The sequence below is a fragment of the Syngnathus scovelli genome, chromosome 17 (assembly GCF_024217435.2).
Source record: "Syngnathus scovelli strain Florida chromosome 17, RoL_Ssco_1.2, whole genome shotgun sequence".
In the NCBI taxonomy this organism is placed as follows: domain Eukaryota; kingdom Metazoa; phylum Chordata; class Actinopteri; order Syngnathiformes; family Syngnathidae; genus Syngnathus; species Syngnathus scovelli.
The window spans coordinates 9,025,032-9,041,847 of NC_090863.1; the positions used below are offsets into that span (position 1 = coordinate 9,025,032).

General features: G+C 40.8%; 5 protein-coding genes across 13 annotated transcripts in view; 3 read left to right on the plus strand and 2 right to left on the minus strand.

The window, feature by feature from the left end:
* LOC125985104 (uncharacterized) overlaps positions 1-7,864 on the minus strand; it is a 32,130-nt gene extending 24,266 nt beyond the window's left edge. For 2 of the 8 annotated variants that reach the window (XM_049747598.1, XM_049747596.1), the window contains exons 1-2: positions 4,462-7,421; positions 4,278-4,368 (exon numbers count right to left, since the gene is read on the minus strand). The gene's annotated coding sequence lies outside the window, so the exon portion shown is untranslated. The other 6 variants (XM_049747597.1, XM_049747594.1, XM_049747599.2 and 3 more) reach the window with 5 other exon arrangements.
* On the plus strand, positions 12-6,718 carry zgc:153115 (uncharacterized protein LOC768186 homolog). The gene is made up of 2 exons (XM_049747916.2): positions 12-905; positions 2,334-6,718. Exons 1-2 carry the CDS (start codon positions 401-403, stop codon positions 2,573-2,575), a joined length of 747 nt encoding a protein of 248 aa, XP_049603873.1. The 5' UTR covers positions 12-400; the 3' UTR covers positions 2,576-6,718.
* Positions 7,865-8,467: 603 nt separating the features above from the next.
* imp3 (IMP U3 small nucleolar ribonucleoprotein 3) lies at positions 8,468-10,495 on the plus strand. Its single transcript, XM_049747945.2, has 7 exons — positions 8,468-8,715; positions 8,806-8,913; positions 9,259-9,333; positions 9,560-9,639; positions 9,734-9,785; positions 9,863-9,935; positions 10,026-10,495. Exons 1-7 carry the CDS (start codon positions 8,579-8,581, stop codon positions 10,050-10,052), a joined length of 552 nt encoding a protein of 183 aa, XP_049603902.1. The 5' UTR covers positions 8,468-8,578; the 3' UTR covers positions 10,053-10,495.
* Positions 10,427-12,819, minus strand: sec22ba (SEC22 homolog B, vesicle trafficking protein a). The gene is made up of 5 exons (XM_049747932.2): positions 12,626-12,819; positions 11,921-12,030; positions 11,648-11,808; positions 11,422-11,568; positions 10,427-11,004 (listed from the first exon to the last, which is right to left on the minus strand). The coding sequence occupies exons 1-5, from the start codon at positions 12,698-12,700 to the stop codon at positions 10,850-10,852; spliced, it is 648 nt and encodes a 215-aa protein (XP_049603889.1). The 5' UTR covers positions 12,701-12,819; the 3' UTR covers positions 10,427-10,849.
* Positions 12,820-12,836: 17 nt separating this feature from the next.
* On the plus strand, positions 12,837-16,576 carry zgc:55943 (uncharacterized protein LOC406337 homolog). Of its 2 annotated transcripts, XM_049747953.1 has the most exons (7): positions 12,837-12,954; positions 13,028-13,187; positions 14,216-14,366; positions 14,695-14,774; positions 15,155-15,225; positions 15,288-15,351; positions 15,519-16,576. In XM_049747953.1, the coding sequence occupies exons 3-7, from the start codon at positions 14,276-14,278 to the stop codon at positions 15,555-15,557; spliced, it is 345 nt and encodes a 114-aa protein (XP_049603910.1). In that variant the 5' UTR covers positions 12,837-12,954; positions 13,028-13,187; positions 14,216-14,275; the 3' UTR covers positions 15,558-16,576. The 2 variants fall into 2 exon arrangements, with proteins under 2 accessions (XP_049603910.1, XP_049603908.1); XM_049747951.1 differs by having other exon boundaries at positions 12,876-13,187.
* Positions 16,577-16,816: the final 240 nt, after the last annotated feature.

A 16,816-nucleotide genomic window follows, 5' to 3' on the forward strand; every position in this document is an offset into this window, starting at 1 on the left:
CGCGAACGTGTTCTTTTTGCCCAAATTCCATTTCATCTACAAAGTTGCAACTTTTTAAAACGATGCACCCTGAACGCACCAGCGGTCCGGATCAGGGGGCGTAGGTTTGCCACCGGCTCACTCAGACACAATGAACCGTCAGTCAGAGGGGTACACGCATGTTGGCTCGGCGGAACTGGCACCCTTTTAACCCACTTTTAGCCCCTCTTGTACATTTCTTTGATGTACATGACAATTAAGGAACCGGAGGAGCTCTTTATGGGGTTTACAAGTGCAGCTACGTCGAGTTTGATGAAAACGCGGTCGGGAGTAGACTACAGTAGTTAGCCCCTCCTGCCTGCTGGAACCCCCGCCACCCACCTCATTTATTTTTGCTACTTTTTGGACCCCAAGATTAACCATGTCGGTCACCGCATCCTCTGACTACTTCGCCGCCGAATGTTTGGTCTCGATATCGAGTGGACCGGTTTTGCACAGACCCACCCCGGTGGCTCTCGCCGCCAGCCAGCCGAGTACCACCGCGGGCCTGCTCCCTGGGGAGCACGACGGCTCGAACGAGGACCGCGAAGTGCGGGAGACCCTGAGGTTGGAGGGGGCCAACATGATGACCGTGGCCGGTATCCTCACCGACCTCCACGGCAAGTTCCGGCCCATGTCGGCCTACTCTGAGAGTAGCAACTCATCGTGCGGTGGGGAAAGCGGTTACACCACGTTGTCGGACCCCACCACCCCGACGATGACCCCCTCCGCTACCCCGGTCCCCGGACAGCAACCGCCGAGGGGGGGAGCGGGAGGCGTGGGGCCCCCTCGTTCCCCCGTGAAGAGGCACCACTGCACTTTTGACGGATGCGACCGAGTTTACGGGAAATCATCTCACTTGAAGGCACACATCCGGACACACACAGGTACAGAAACAACAGATAGCGAAGTCACATGTTCTGGGTGGCGCATGGTTGACGCCTTTAGCTCAATTTCTTCCTTTTCCGTAACTCCCGTGAAGGCAACATCGTAAACACGTAATGAATAACTTTTTGTACAGTAATGCGCTTCCTTCCGTTTTGTGCCAACTTAGTGGCAGTTTTTTTTAATCGAATGTGATCCTCAACCTGTTGTCGAACAAAAGCCACAAGAGGGGGAAAGAAAGCTACCCCCTTAGCGACGCCAACAAAGAAGTAAACTAACAAAAGAACTGGGCTGGACGTTAAAACCGGTGACAACCTCTTCCCTGACTCGATTTGCATATGAAATGAACGTAAGGCGAAACCTACGCGTTTTCGTTGCCAGACACTGTCTCTCCTGTTGATGGCAGCACATTACACAGTTATTAGAATACACCCACCCCCTCTGCATACACACAGCGAGCACCTTTTATGCACATTTAAAAAAAAATCCTGATTAGATTGAACGTCGCAATAGTCATGCGACGTTTAGGAGGCTCGGGAAACATTTATATTATGGCCACAGGTTAAATCGATAAATGAGTAAATGTTTTGTAACACGTTTGTCGAACATGCTTGTCATTCAAATGTAATCCTCCTAATCGTCTGCATGGGCTAAAACGGAGGACACCCCCCCCCCCCCCCCCTCATTACGAATCACTAACTTGTGACGCTTTTTACGAAGAGGAAAAAGCCGATAACATCGAACGTCACGTTTTATGCGACGTTTAATGTGCTTGGGAATTTCAAAATGACGTTGCACTTTCTTATGAAGTCGTTTCAATAAACGTAATCCGCACAATGTGTTGAAGACACTACGATGCGCCTGCCGATGAGTTAAAATGAACACGTTGTTCTAAAATGAACAATTTATTTTTCAAATGATCGGGAACATGATGCTTACGGGGTCCTTGAGCAGGTTCAAAGAGATTAAGGACAGGAAATGGCTCACAGAAAACAGCGATGGGAACGCCCACAAAGTGGTCTGCAACAACAACGTGGTCTGGGCTTTGTGATCTTAAAAATGGCTCCGAGCATCCTCCTCTTTTATCCTTTGCTGCTCGTGGAGGCCTGTGTGTTGGATTAAGGCTAGCAGTATTTTAGCAAAAACTAATCTGTTGGATCTTGAATGCAGTGCAGTTAGCCTCTGCTATTATTGTTATGCAACTGCATACGTGCCATACTCAAATTCACTGGAATTATAGCTTGAAACTTGAGGATGGCTTTTCAAAGTACACAACAATCATGCCTGCTCCCTGCATGCACGTTTTAAATAAAGCAAAATCAATTTGCAGGGAATTAATTCGTAAATTGGATAATCCGTAGCATTGTGTAGCCATCGCCATATGCACATACTAGCAAGCGGTGCTATAACCGTAAATTACTGTTTTTCAGGCGAGAGGCCCTTTCCATGCACCTGGCCCGACTGCGAAAAGAAGTTTGCCCGCTCCGACGAGCTGGCCCGCCACACCCGCACACACACGGGGGAGAAACGCTTCATGTGCCCGTTATGCGACAAGCGCTTCATGCGCAGCGACCATCTGATCAAGCACGCCCGGCGTCACCCCGATTTCCAACCTGCCATGTTGGGGCGCAACAAGGGCATGTCCTCTCCCAGCCTGAATGTCCACCATTAGATGGTTCAGGTTACTTGGGGCAGGAGCATCGGCGGTCACCAGTGAGGGATTAACCAGCTACAATTAGTTTCATTGAGGAAAAAATTAAGCATTGCTCTATTGTGCTTAAGAGGCGCAAGTACAAAAATCGACACGGGGCTGGATGTGAGGCGCTAGTAGCATTAGCTGCGCATCCCGCACAGAGGAGTCATGTGACCACTTTCCACCTGCAACATGTAAAGGGTTGTGCATTGTTGGCTGTTTCTTCGAGGGACCAGTTCCAAATCCTTAAATTCAGATTTCGATGTGCTTTTCGATCCCACTTGATTGATTCCTGGAATTGATTTGGCTCTACTGCACTTTCTTTTCAAATCGCCGCTGTGTTCAAATCTAGCAAAACCGCTAGTTTTTTTTTTTTTTTTTTTTTTTTAAATGACAAATGGAAGCGAAATACAGTCCAATGTGAAGCTACACAAGTCAATCACGTCATATAAGATTTTCTACTTCTAATTTGGGACATAATAGGTCTGCCGGAAGGATCACACCAGCAGATTAGGACATTATATCACGAGTGGATATTTTAAATTTAAAAAAAATACTTTGTTATTTAAGACAGTCATTTATGGTTGGTAGGATTTACTCAAATGCAATGATTTTTGCCTCCTATCAAAATTTGTTTTTGTTTTTTTTCTCAGGTGGGATCTGATAAGAGTTGGAATCGAAAAAGCAGATTTCAATTGACAAAAATCAACCCAACCCTCAAATCACGTCAGACTTTCTCAATCTGCAGGGATTTTTTTTTTTCCTTCTTTTTCTGTCAAAATCTGCACATCACAGCAACACAACAGCCAAATCTCCTCTGTCATTTCGTGGTTATTTTGTAAATTGCTGCCGTACTCTACAGTAGCATTTATTTACTGTGGGTAGCACAATAATATTCTGATGTTAGATTAGCACAGCAACAGCTAGAAGATTATTTCTATTCTGAGCTCTACCGATTCCATGTTTTTGCAAGTTTTAGTGGTGATACATTCCTTTTCCTTTTGTCTTTTAAAATTGCATTGAAGCATCATCCCAAGTCATTTCTTTTTATATTAAATCTAACCATAGATGAAATATCAATTTGGCCATCAAGTGGCTCAAGCTTCACTGTAGAAGAACTGTTTGCACGTGATTCTTAAGACATCCTTTAGGACCCTGGAAACGCTGACACATAATACGCAGTAGTATTATGTCTAATGATGATGCAAATGTATATTAGCTTCAAGCTTTTCATGTAGACGAAAAAAGTATAATGCAGCTAGCAGCAGAAGTAATACATGTGATGTAGTCCTTATATTAGGGGGAACCGTATGGGCTTGCTAGGAAGGCCTTCGCCTGTGTGTTGGCGTGTACGCGTGTGTGCTTTCGCCTTAGATTTTTCTTTTCTTTTTTTTTTTTTAACTCTTATTATTTGCTCGTGACAGACGATTTTTGATGTGCTACCTTTAAAGTAAACGCACCGAGTCCATGAGTGGTGCAGAGCCAGATAGCGAAATACCTTTCGGAATATAAACAGGTTTTCCCTCACACAGCAGCCTTATAAACAAGACTCTTGCCGTCTGGCGTTCATGTGGTACTGCTGAGCTAAATAGAAAATAGAACGGGTACAAAATGTGATTCGACTTTTCTGTTTGTTGTAAGAGACTAAAAAGGAGATGGCGGTGATGTTGAGAGCAAATACCAAATATACTGGAGGAAGATCTGTTTTCCAAATGCATCTCAGTTGATTTTGGTGACACTTGGGCCCCACAGCCTTTTCTTCTGACCCAAAACTGTAGAAAAGAAAGTCTGGATTAGTTATTAGCTTAGTTTTTTTTTTTATTTAACGCGCAATGATGCTAGATTTTGTTTCATATAAGACATACCTCACATAGATGTCATCTTTCTGAGTTTTTGGGAAAACAATACATCCGTGGGACAAGTGGAACAGCCTGAAGCCTCACAAAAATGGCCATAAATCCACTTTAAAAAAAGCCCAAACGTCAGCCTGTACATTAAACGTAGCGATAACGCAGTGGGATCAATTCAAATACGGTCCAGACTTTCTTTTTTTAAATTGTTTTGTACTATCCAACATCCAGACACATTCACACTAACAAGAAAAAACACTACCCGCCTGTAGTCAGCGGTCTTACACGTCATATCTGACTCCAGTCCAACGTAATTCAACAATGTTGCTATTTCAATCTTTTCATTTTGAGTGTAAAATGAAGTTCAGGTTCTTCTTTTCGACGCACTAGGGGGCTAAAAACTTCAGAGAAGTTCAAAACGCCAACAGCGGTGCCAACAATAATGCTAACTGGGCCCTGACAGTTGTCGTCGCTAACCACCGTAAGCGTAACGTACGCAACTTTGCTAGTAGCGACGTTCCACAGGGCAAGTCACTCACTCTTACAAAGCAAACCTCAGTTTTCCCTACATCGTTTGTCCAGCATGGACCTATTTTCATTTCGCCTCAACACCTATTCAGGAGATTCTGAAAGCCTTAAACTACATTACAACCACCATGTTTACAGTTTGATCACTGCATAAGTATATATACACATTGTCTTCTTTTGGGGCTCTTTACACAAAAGATCTTTATGCAATGTGGCACTTTTTGTCTTACAAGTGTACAGTACTTGGCTCCAAAACGTGTCAGGGCAGTGTGACTATGCGTCTTCAAGAAAACACTGTGGAACTTTATAAAGTATGTTGCTAGGTTGTCAAACTGCCTTCACTCTAGAAAGGGTGACAAAATGTGTTGTGTTTCGACTCACGAAGAACATGTCCTTGTTTTTCCCGTTCCACAACCACTCATGCATCTTCATATACGGGTCATTATCAACATCAAGTGCCTTTGGAGTCCTCATCAGAATCAGTGGCCAAACCTAAAAAGAAAAATGTCCACCTGATATTTTTGCAAAAGTGTGAGAACTTGATTAGTTAGCATCTCTAACCACTTAACATCAACATAATTCAATGAAAAAAAACTTTTGATGGTATAATGAGGACCTCTCAAAGACCTAATGCTGATTTTGACTCATACCATCTCACTATTCATCCCAATGACAGCTGCACTCATTGGACTCAGTGTTTTCAAATGTGTTTTGCTTTTTTTTTTTTTTTTTTAAATCAGTTTTTGGTTACTGCTGGCAGTGACTTGGGACGCATGGACAGTTTTTCCACTCATTTACACAAACTACCTGTTTTCCCACTTTCCAATGGCTGTACTTATGTCCATTTTCTCTCACACACATACACAAAGAGTGTGTCCTCACAAAGACTCTTCAGGTTTTAAAGCTATCATATTGCAATAAGAACATACCTCACAGTTTTTCCTCTTTTCTTTGTTTCTGCAAAATCCATCCAATATGTCTCTGTCATTGACACCGCAAGATCCTGTTGCAACATCACAGTTCTCGCACACTTCCTTATCGAACGTCTAATGTTGACATGTGTAACATTAATGACTCCGCTGCATGAATTTTGCTCCAAAGCAGTTATTGAAATGAAATGCAAAAAGAAAAAAAAAATACTGGTAGTCTGTCACTTCACTGCAGTTATTAATTGTGAGAAAAAAAGCTCAGTCCAAATTGTTCATATCACTAAATGTGCTGTGTTGGACGCATTATCCACTTTGGATTTCCTTTTATGTGCTGCCTCTCTGTGGGGTTACAAAAAAAAAAAAAGATCATTTCTTTCCACCACACTAATTGAGATATGCACATTGTACAGGAAAGGGTGTTTTTTTTATTATTTTTTTTAAAATTGTCTTTTTTTTTTAAACTTTTTTTTTTAATTAAAATCCTCTTATGAAAAGGCTTTAGTTAAGGATAATAGGAGGAACTGTGGAATGAAATAATTGCTGCAACAAGCTGTTTTGATATTTATATTCTCAGGTTTGTTCAAATTTTCAGCATCAGGCTTTCTACATTTCTTGTGCGACACAAGCACATTTTATTCCTTTTTAGCTGGTTAATTTATTACGAAACGTATCATTTGTGTGGTTTGATTTCTTTCATAACTATTTTTGTGACATGGAACTGCTAATGTTTTAAAAAGGGTTCCGCTGTTTGCTTGACATAAAATGCTTTTCTTTCTGCCTTTTTTTTTTCAATAAAAAGCCCTAAGTTTGTTCAACATTTGTCCATTTCTTGTGTAACGTGATAAATCAATAATTTTGTTTAAGTGCTGTTAATAACCCCATCAATTAAAGCTATTGTTGGGGGAAAAAACACTGCTGAAAAATACAGGCTACTTTGTCTGACATTTCTTTTATGCCCTCAGATCTTTAATTCCATTCTCTATCATTCTCAGTTTAATCTTTTTACATTTTCAACAATTATCTGTATTTAACATCAAACTAAGTCAAGATTATCCCTAAAGTGCAAGAGGCTGAAAATGATGCAAGACAAGAGGATAGAGAATATACAGGAGTATTGTTTTATATTTTGTACGTGTTCCTTCATGTGTTAAAAGAGCAGTAAATTTGAAAGTTTATCATTCCTCTATGCTAATTTTCCTTGGCACCTCCATGATGGTTTTCATTTTATGCTAGCATTAAGATGCTAGACTTTCGTGCAAAATTATAGTTTGGCTGAACATTTTTACTTTTTAAAAAGTAATTCTTTTTTGTTCGACGTGTCAATTTTAAGTAAATATCGACTGAGAGTGAGAACAAGTGTTAAGAAATACTTTAAAAGTTGTGTTTTTAATCCGTCTTCACTTTATGATTGAGCTCAATGGTATCCACGTATCAAACACACATTTCCCCCGCGTCTCAATACCCCGCAAGCGTGCGCAGCAAGTCACTCATATTGACAAAAAAAATAATTTAAGTGAGATTTACCGTCAGGTCTTTGTTTCTTTTTGTATTTCCTCTTCATTCCGTGCTGCGTTATGTTTTGCTCATTCCGTTTTCCTCCTGGGATCCTTAATTAGTTGCAGGTGAGTAGCGTGCACGCGCTCTGTTGACCTTGATTCACTCAGGTGACTCGTGCACGCGCTCACAGCCGACGTTCGCGGTTCCAGACAAAAAGGAAATCCTCAAAGTTCATCTTTATTCCCACTGACCCCTATATATGTACTATACTGCCCTCAGGTGGTCAAGGCGTGCACTTGTATCTCAAGGTACCACCGTTGGATGGATGGATGGATGGATGGATGGATGGATGGATGGATGGATGGATGGATGGATGGATGGATGGATGGATGGATGGATGGATGGATGGATGGATGGATGGATGGATGGATGGATGGATGGATGGATTAGCTGAGGAAGCAGTTTAGCTTTAGTGAGCGCCCGTTCTAAATACACGCATCTTTGTAGTCAGGCGGTATGTCAATGCCCTTGGCCTGCAGACGGGAGGAGTTTTATGGCCCTGCAAGCAAATATATTCCTCCATGATCACAGTCAGCTGCCAGATATCGAAACTGACTGCAAGTATTTCCTGACAGGGAAGGCTTTGTTCATCATTACCACCGACAGTTAGTATCCGCTGTAATACCGTGTAAAAATGTTACATCACATTAAATGGATCACCACGTCTTCACGCGCAATTTCTTCAGAAATTAAATATCTATATGGAAATGGTATTCCACCAATCGTATACAATATTTGTTATAATAGCGAGGTGCAACGGGGGGATAAAAAAACACATCAGCACACTAAATGGTTTGTTAAAAAATAACTTACAATGAGGGAAAACACAGATGAAACGACATCAAAAATGCTACAAAATGACACTAAAACAATGCTAAAATATCTAATTCAAAGTTAATTAATTAAATTAATTAATTACGTAATTTATTATAACTTACTGTTTCTTTTTGTGCTACATAAATAAAACTTAATTCCAAACCTTGTCAACAGGTGGCACTGTTTAACAAAGGCAGTGGTTTTCACTAGCGAAGAACTACACGTACTTCCCGTGTCTCTTGAATCACGCATCGTGTGACTAAAAATCGTAAGCACAAAAAGTCATTTGTAAATATTACAAAATGGTCCGTAAACTAAAGTACCATGAGCAGAAGTTACTTAAGAAGGTGGACTTCATTAACTGGGAGGTGGACAACAATATTCACGAGGTCAAAGTGTTGAGGAGATACCACATCGAAAAGAGGGAGGACTACACAAAGTAAGCAACCGTGCGGTTCTTTTGCAGTGTGTATTAAATATAGGATACATGCATGATAAATGATGATTAAATTTGATTTTGCTTACTCAGGTACAACAAGCTGAGTCGAAATATCAGGGACCTGGCACAGAAAATCCGAGACCTAGACGAGAAAGATGGATTCAGAGCTCAGAGTACACATCATCTACTAGAAAAACTGTGAGTGGCAATCTTAAACGTCACAAACATTCTAAATAAGCTAATCTTAGAAAAGAGGAATTAATTTTGTGTGTGATGCAAGATGTAATTTCCCTAATCGTGGGGGGATTTTCAAATTTCTCACTGAAGTGATACGTGTAAATGAAAATGCAAGTCGAAACTTCCTGGAAATGACATGTCTGGTTGAAATTAGTTTGAGATGCAATACATAGAACAACAAAACTTTTCTAAACATCAATTGCATTTTGTGTACACCTCACACCTAATTCATAGCCACAAAATAAGCATTGGTCAGTTTGTAAAGAGGACTATGCCGGAAACTTACGTGTTGTTTTTTCTTAATAGCTACAGCATCGGACTCATCCCCACCAGACAGAATCTGTCCCTCACAGAGAAAGTCACAGCTTCAGCATTTTGCAGGTAAGGCTCTTTACAACTGTGTGTAGAATGTTAATTTAAGGAAACTGTTAATTACGATTTAAAAGCAGTTTTTACACCAAGTACCACCTAAAAAATACTTGACGCTTTAAGTACAGTACCAACGTAATGACCTATATTAAAATACAGCCGTGAAAGTGTTTAAAATTGTACAAATTAACACTTAGCTTCAAAGTTAGCAGTGCTTCTGTCATTGTCACTCCCACAGGAGGCGTCTTCCCAGCATCATGCTGAGTCTTCGAATGGCCCAGAACCTGAAAACTGCTATCACCTTAATCGAGCAAGGACGTATCCTTATTTACGTCTGCATATTTGTACTGGTGTTTTTTTTTTTCATATCCCGGGCAAAAACGGGTTCCGGTGGACCTTGACTTGCTTTCAGACGTACGTGTGGGCCCAGAGGTTATCACAGATCCAGCGTTTCTCATCACAAGGTCAGTCAGGATATCTTCACTGAAATGCTTTGAAAGAGCTGGGATAAAGGAAAAAATATTTTTTTATATCTTTGCAGAAATATGGAAGATTATGTGACCTGGGTAGATTCTTCAAAGATCAAACAGCATGTCATGAATTACAATGATGAGGTGAGCTTTTCTGAAGTACTACTTCATATTTAAAATAGACAAGATCACAGTTTTTGCTTCAAGTTTAACCGATTATTGCTTCTCTTGCAGAGGGACGACTTTGACATGTTGGCGTAAATCTTCTGATGTTCACTCTGCAACAAGCAGGGCTAAAACCGGACATGTCTCTGTCATCAATGAGAAGAAAAGGACCCGACGGTGCAAATGATTTGCTAGCCATAAGCTATGGAGACAACCAAAGTCTCACCACTTTGGAAAAACAACATCTTTAGTCTCATCCATCATTTCAAAATTGCTATGTGGTTCCTGATATAGTCAAAAATTGCACATTTGGTCAACCATCTAGTTATTATAGAAGTAATAAAATATAATTTGATGATGTGTAACAACAAACTGAGCAAACTGAGATGATTTTTTTGTTTGCACCAGAGAAGCCTCCTGAGGAATTGTGTGTTACCAGTACTGTTATCATTTACAAGGAAACACTGCCATTTGCATATATTTGTTTTAATCCTTTAAGACTTACAACTCTGTCAAATAATAAACTTTTTAAAGTCACAGTTTAAGCGTTAAAGATTTTAGTCCCACGTGGTGAAACTTAAATGCCTCCCTAAAACAAAACATGTAAACATGACTCATCCCCACAGTTGAATGCACCACAAAGTGCCTACTTGCACAGCAAGACTTCCCTGCTCGACATTTAACATTTGCCTAAATCATATATTTTCAGTTTCAGCATGTATTCAACCTTACATGTTGTTGCCCTGTGAGCGAGAACAAAAAGTGCAAAGTTTTCAAATAAACACTCAACAGACTTTTTCTATTATGAACTCTACAAGTTCACCTGTTAAGGCACCGTGGTAAGCAGTTTAAAGGTGCTGAGAAATCCCTCCAAAGACTTTGCCCAGATTCCATCACAGCCACCAGAATCGGACGTAGATGATGAGCGTGATGACGAAGACGGCCACGGCAGCCACTTTGGCGTACGTGGAGCGGGTGTTGAGGTACTTTGCGTCGCTGCGGTACTTCTTCGACAAGGTGGACAGATTGTTGCCTTTTGTTTCGAGGGCTAGTACAAAAAAAACGACAAATTTCAAATTGGGTTTGCGCTGCCATACATTCCGACATGATCAGATCTATTGCGATGTAGTGATTTACAACCACTGCACTGAGAAACTGCCTAAATTTCATTTGATTGGTCCAAAAATAAGAGTTCGATACAAATACTTTAAATCGGTCATGCCAAAGCTACATCTAATATAATGGTAGTGTTTTGGCGCCATATTGTTTTTTTGTAGGGACAAAGAACTATGTTAAAGTGAGAGGGATGTGCTTCAATGCTGTTTTTTTTTTTGCCTTGTCTAAAATTAAAAAAAATGTGATTGGCGCCCCTACTGGTATATTTGCATAGTATACTCATTTAAATCAAGTGCTCCCCGTGTGTTTAGTTTTTGTAAGCTAACATGTACATAAGAAAAAAACTTACCAGAAAGTGATTCTCCACGTTGTAGAACTTCTTCGATGTTGGCCACCATAATTCTTTGAACATCCTGCAGCTCTGTGTTGATACTACCTAAGTTCCTCCTGGCCCTGCTGTCAATGTATAACTTTTTGGTTTTCTGTATGTATGTGTCTAGAAAAAAAAATCATATAAAGGTATTAAAAAAAAAAGTTGAGGGAACATTGTAATATGCAACAAAAGGAAAACTTGCCAAACTCGATGAAGGAGTACGGCCTTGTCACTATTGAAATCTTCCTTCCATACTGGTCAGAAAACTCCCTGTGAAGCTCCTCGAGGTAGGAAAAGACAATTTTCTTGGGGAAGGATGGCTCACAAAGGGACAGGTAGCAAACACCGTCTGCTATTAAATAACTGAAAATAAGAAACACCATTGAAGTTATTCATCTACATGATAAACAAGTGTACATTATACTGTGCATTCCTCATGACATCTGTCTCCAACTTGTTTTCTATCTTGACTTACTGAAAATTCATATCTTTAGCTTCCAGGGTGCAGCGGTCTGGACTTTGAGCATCGAGTTTGCGGCACAGCTGTTTGGCTTGACTCTGGTACTGCTGGAGGTCTCTTCCTAACTGTCAACAATGGAATTAAATTGATAAACTTAAGCTCACATGTACAGATTTACAGTTTAGTGCAGTTTGGATTCATTTGGAAATTTCATGTGATGGCCCACTATCCTGAACTTTTGTGTTTATTGTAGTATTTAGCCCGTATGTCTGTCAGGATGAAATCCAAATGATATAATTTTATGTGCAGTTCATAAAAGTTGCCACATTGATATGCTTGTGAGGTTAATCTTATCCAAGCAGAATACTCGTTTGGTTCCATATGGTTGAAATAATTCCCTTTCTGGAATGTTCTTCCACTAGATGACTTATTTTTTTTTTGTCATTAAATTATAACCATGTTCAAGTAAACAGGCGTTTTAGTATCATGTGACTTCAGTATGTACTTTGCGTGACATTTTTTTCTAAATGTAAGACAGCATAGAATTTAAAAAAACTAAATTCTGGTATTAACTCAGCCCAAATCTACACGCCAAATTTTTAAATAAGACCTTGAGGTAGCATTTGATCATCCTTATATTATAGCAGAGAGGAAAGAAGCCATCAAATACTTGAAAACATGAGAGGAGTTTGGTGAAGTGAGCTAGCGTCCCATTCAAACCTGATCATTCTCTTGCATGGAAGCGGCTAGCGGCAATCCGTCCGCCACACGCGCGATCATAGTCAGTAAAATCATCCTGCTGGAGGTCGAGCAATTCACACGCCTTGCAACGCCAAGCTTCACTAAGTTTTTTTTTTTTTTTTTTGTCTCTGTCAAGTTTCCCGATGCGGAAGAAATGAGTTGGACGGAAGTCAGCTGTGCTCCGCTGAAATACGACCGTGTTGCAACAGAAGCCTGTGTAACACTGGAGTGGATTTTTCCGTCGAGTCGATGAGATCGTCTCGCACAGCGCACTCGATGTGAAAGCAACACCGATTTTTGATTTACATGTAATAGATTTGTTTCATTTCAATTTCACATGTTACGGCTCGGATAAGCATTTACATCGGGTATAATCGGCAGCATCCTGCGTCCGGCCAGACAGCTGGTAGACGGACTGACTGCATCTCGACTTCGGATGCTGCCTTCAATTAAGAGGCGCAGATGCGTTGTGTCTGGCTCCAAAATCCTCTATGATCTGAAACCTGACGACTGACTCCTTAACTATGGATACTCCTGAGAGGTAATTTTTTTCTTTGCCTATCCTATTTTAACAGTTGAAAATCTTTGCGACTGTGTTCATGTGAGATGGTTGTTTTTGCCCCCCCACCCCCCTTTCTTATATGTGGCATTATCCCTCGCCTGCTTCGGTGAGGTTTTAAAATTGGATCAAGCTCCCGTCTAGGAATGCCCGATGAGTTATTGTGGGCTGCAGTCAAGCTTAAGGTTAAAAAATGTCTGGATCAGATAACTGCATTTGGGCACTCAGCTGGTTCATCAAAAGGGATCAATCCCTGGCCCACAGCCTGATGCAGCTCACTTTTATAGATCAGGTCTATCTGTTATGGATGGAGCAGCCAGTTTAATCCTTGAGAGTGTAACAGAACCCCACCCCCACCTCTGGATGCTCTAATCAATGACCCCACTGAAAGGCCTGGAGAGCGAGCGAGAGAGAGCGAGAAAAAAAAGGATCCATTGTTGCAGTACAGCTGGGCTGGCACCACCGTGCACCGTCTTTGGCAAGATCAGTGCTGCTGAACGTGGATGGAGCCCGGCTAGTCATTGTCACTCCAAGACTGTCTGGGAATGAGATGTGCTTTCAAGTGAGGGCGGTGCTGCTGCTTCATGACTAATTGATTACGAGAATTGAGTGGCTTCAAGCTGCGGGTGGAGGGAATTCTGCCAACGCAGGGTGGGACCGTTCTAAAAATGAGCAACTTCAAGAGGGTTCTTCCCTCTGGTTTTGGAGGTTAGCTTGAGCTTTATGTCTGCTGCACTATTCAAATGGTCTCCTGTGTGCAGTGGTGGGAGGTGGATAGAGTAGCTACAAATTATACTCAAGTAAGAGTAATGTAACTGTAGAATAAGGTAACATAGTACAGGTAACACATTAATACATCTGTATTTAATCGTATAAAAATAATAGTTAAGTTAAAAATAAGACGCCTGCAAATGTAAAGGAGTTGAATCGATGTATCGGTTTTAACCAGTTTTTTTTTTGGACTTAAGTTCCTGTCTTTCAATACTCATCACTCTTTCTCTTCCCTCCAGACTCGGTCGTGATGCCCGCGGGTGAGGAGAAGGGAGGCTGAGGAGGAGGAGGAGAAGGAGATGGGCTGCACCTCCGCTAAGCAGGTGTCTGCAGTGCCCAACAGTGAAGAGGACCAGGGCAAAGCCCACAGCAATGGAGACCTCTTCTCTGGTTTGTTGATCCTACAATAGTTGCATGTTTGCATGGGAGTATTTTAGTCCCTTGCTGTCTGAAAGCCAGAAATGAGAAGGGAGGCCACGCAAACACGGCGAGAGGAGAATCAGGCTGACACCTCGTGTGTTTGCCGCTTGCCAAGCATTGTGAAGAGAGGATTTGGACCGCAGCGTGAGAAATCAAGCACATAATTACTTAGTCGGGAACTGAAGTGTGAGAAAGGGTGGATTTGAGCCGCGAGTGGGCCGCCGGGCGTTGCTGTCGTGGATTAATACAAGGAGATGTGCTCCTCTCTGCCTCTTTTGTCTCTCCCATTCGCTCGCAGAGGAGTACAAGATGAAAGGAGTGGAGAAAGTCAAGTACATCAGTGGAGAGGAAGCAAGAGTGGACAGCCAGGACAGCACAGTTTGTTACATTTATATGATTACATAATGCATATTATTTATTTATTTGTGTAATTTACTTATGAATGAATGAAAATAGGCTCACTCAATTGTATCCAACCAACTTATTTCCACTGGTTGCCTAAAAAAAATATATCGATGGAATAATCCAAAATCAATATTATGAAAGATTACAGAAATCAGAGCCGAATTACTGTTGTGAGGCTGAAATCAGGGCATTTAAATTCAAATAGATTTGATAATCGTTTAGTGGTTTCATTCATTTTGAAACCTATGTATAAATAAAAATACTATATACTTTTTTTATTTATTGTAATATACTGTACACAGTGTAAGGTGAACATGATAACTGATTACAGTCTGTTTTTTTTTTGTCATCAGGAGAAAAGTGCTTTGCTCGGCAAAAGTCAACACATGGATGAGACAGGCTCTAATGAAGATGGAAAGATTCTGTAAGAGTCCCATCAGTTCTTGTATTTTCACACCGACATTACATTTTGTTTTGTTCCCACAGGAGCATTCATTCGTCAGAGAGCCAGCAAGAGTTCTTCAGGATGCTTGACGAGAAAATCGAAAAGGTATGAAGAACAAACGCGTCGCATTTTAGACTATCGATGCAAATCATGAGCACATCGGTTACATTTTTCATGATGTGTTAGCGTCGAGCTAGTGGAGACAAAATTGCTTGATTTTCAAGTGAGTTGACCTTTCTGCTACCGTATCCTAAAGTATCAATTTCTTCCAGGGCAGGGATTACTGCTCAGAAGAGGAAGATGTGACATAGCACCACGATCAAGCGGCCATCAACTGGAGAGCATGTCAGTGTTGCAGTGTATCATTCCACCTGTTTTCAAGGGCAGAAGGACAAAACTCCACTGAGCCACTTCTTGCCTTTCCTGCTCAACACCAAGCTCCTTCTTGTCTCATCCAATGACCAAAAATCAAAGACGGCTTACGAGTTGAGGACTTCGGTTTTTGTTTACTTTATTGAAAAGCCATCATGGGATGTCAGGGACCAAAAGGGACTCTTTGCTTGGATGATTTCTCCTTAAAGTCACGGCTGGACGTTTACGACAAGTCAGAAAATAGGGCTTCATGCATGAATGTTTCTGATTTGCCACTTAAATATAATTATGGGGAAAAATATTATAGCATCTATTAATTTGATCCTAAATCAAATGGGCTAATACATTAAGCTGTGCTCTTCTCAATGAATTCTTTGGGGTGAAAAAGAAGAACGATGTATTCAGCAATTCGAATTCCTTTGCCTTGAGTCATGTTTTCATGAAATGTTAGCTATTTCATTATGTTTCAAAGCAGCTTCCATGCGGCTTACAGAGACTTAAAGCCTGGTGATTAAAAAAAAAAAAAAAGAAAATTAACAATTGAATTAGGAGTGAGCAAAACGATACGAACAGATGTTTCATGCATGAGGCCCAGCCACCCACCCACTGCCTCCATCTGCCGCCCTTAAAAAAAATCACCAGGTTGGCTTCTGCATTCCAAGAAACTAATCTCTTTTCTACCATTTCTGGGCCCAAATTAAACGTCTGTGTGTCTGCCCTCATTTCTTTCTAATATATTTATGTGAAACAAGGCTCAGGGTTGCTTCCTTTCATCACCGCACATTAAAACACTCACACTCGCACGATCGACTCACTACGTACTGACCCGCTTCAATATCACGGTCCAGGTGAAGTCACGTACTATTTGGAGTTAGTCTTTCACTCACCGGTGTTACTGTCAATGTTGGTCTTTTGTTTTTCTAGAAAAAAAAATAAACTTATTTTTCTTTTAAACTGATCTCTACTGCTGTTGACCCAAATGTGTGAACTAAAACTGGCGTCAAAAGTTTAACCTGGAAAAAGTCTCCACTTTTGAAATGTGTAATTTCATACTATTAGCGGATGGAAAACATTTAGACTCCTATTAGTATTGTAATGTGATTCCACTTTTGGCCTACTCGTATAACTTTCATTCATTATATTTGATATTTATTTAAAGGTCGTACTAGTTATGACATCATTCTAATACATCCTCGCA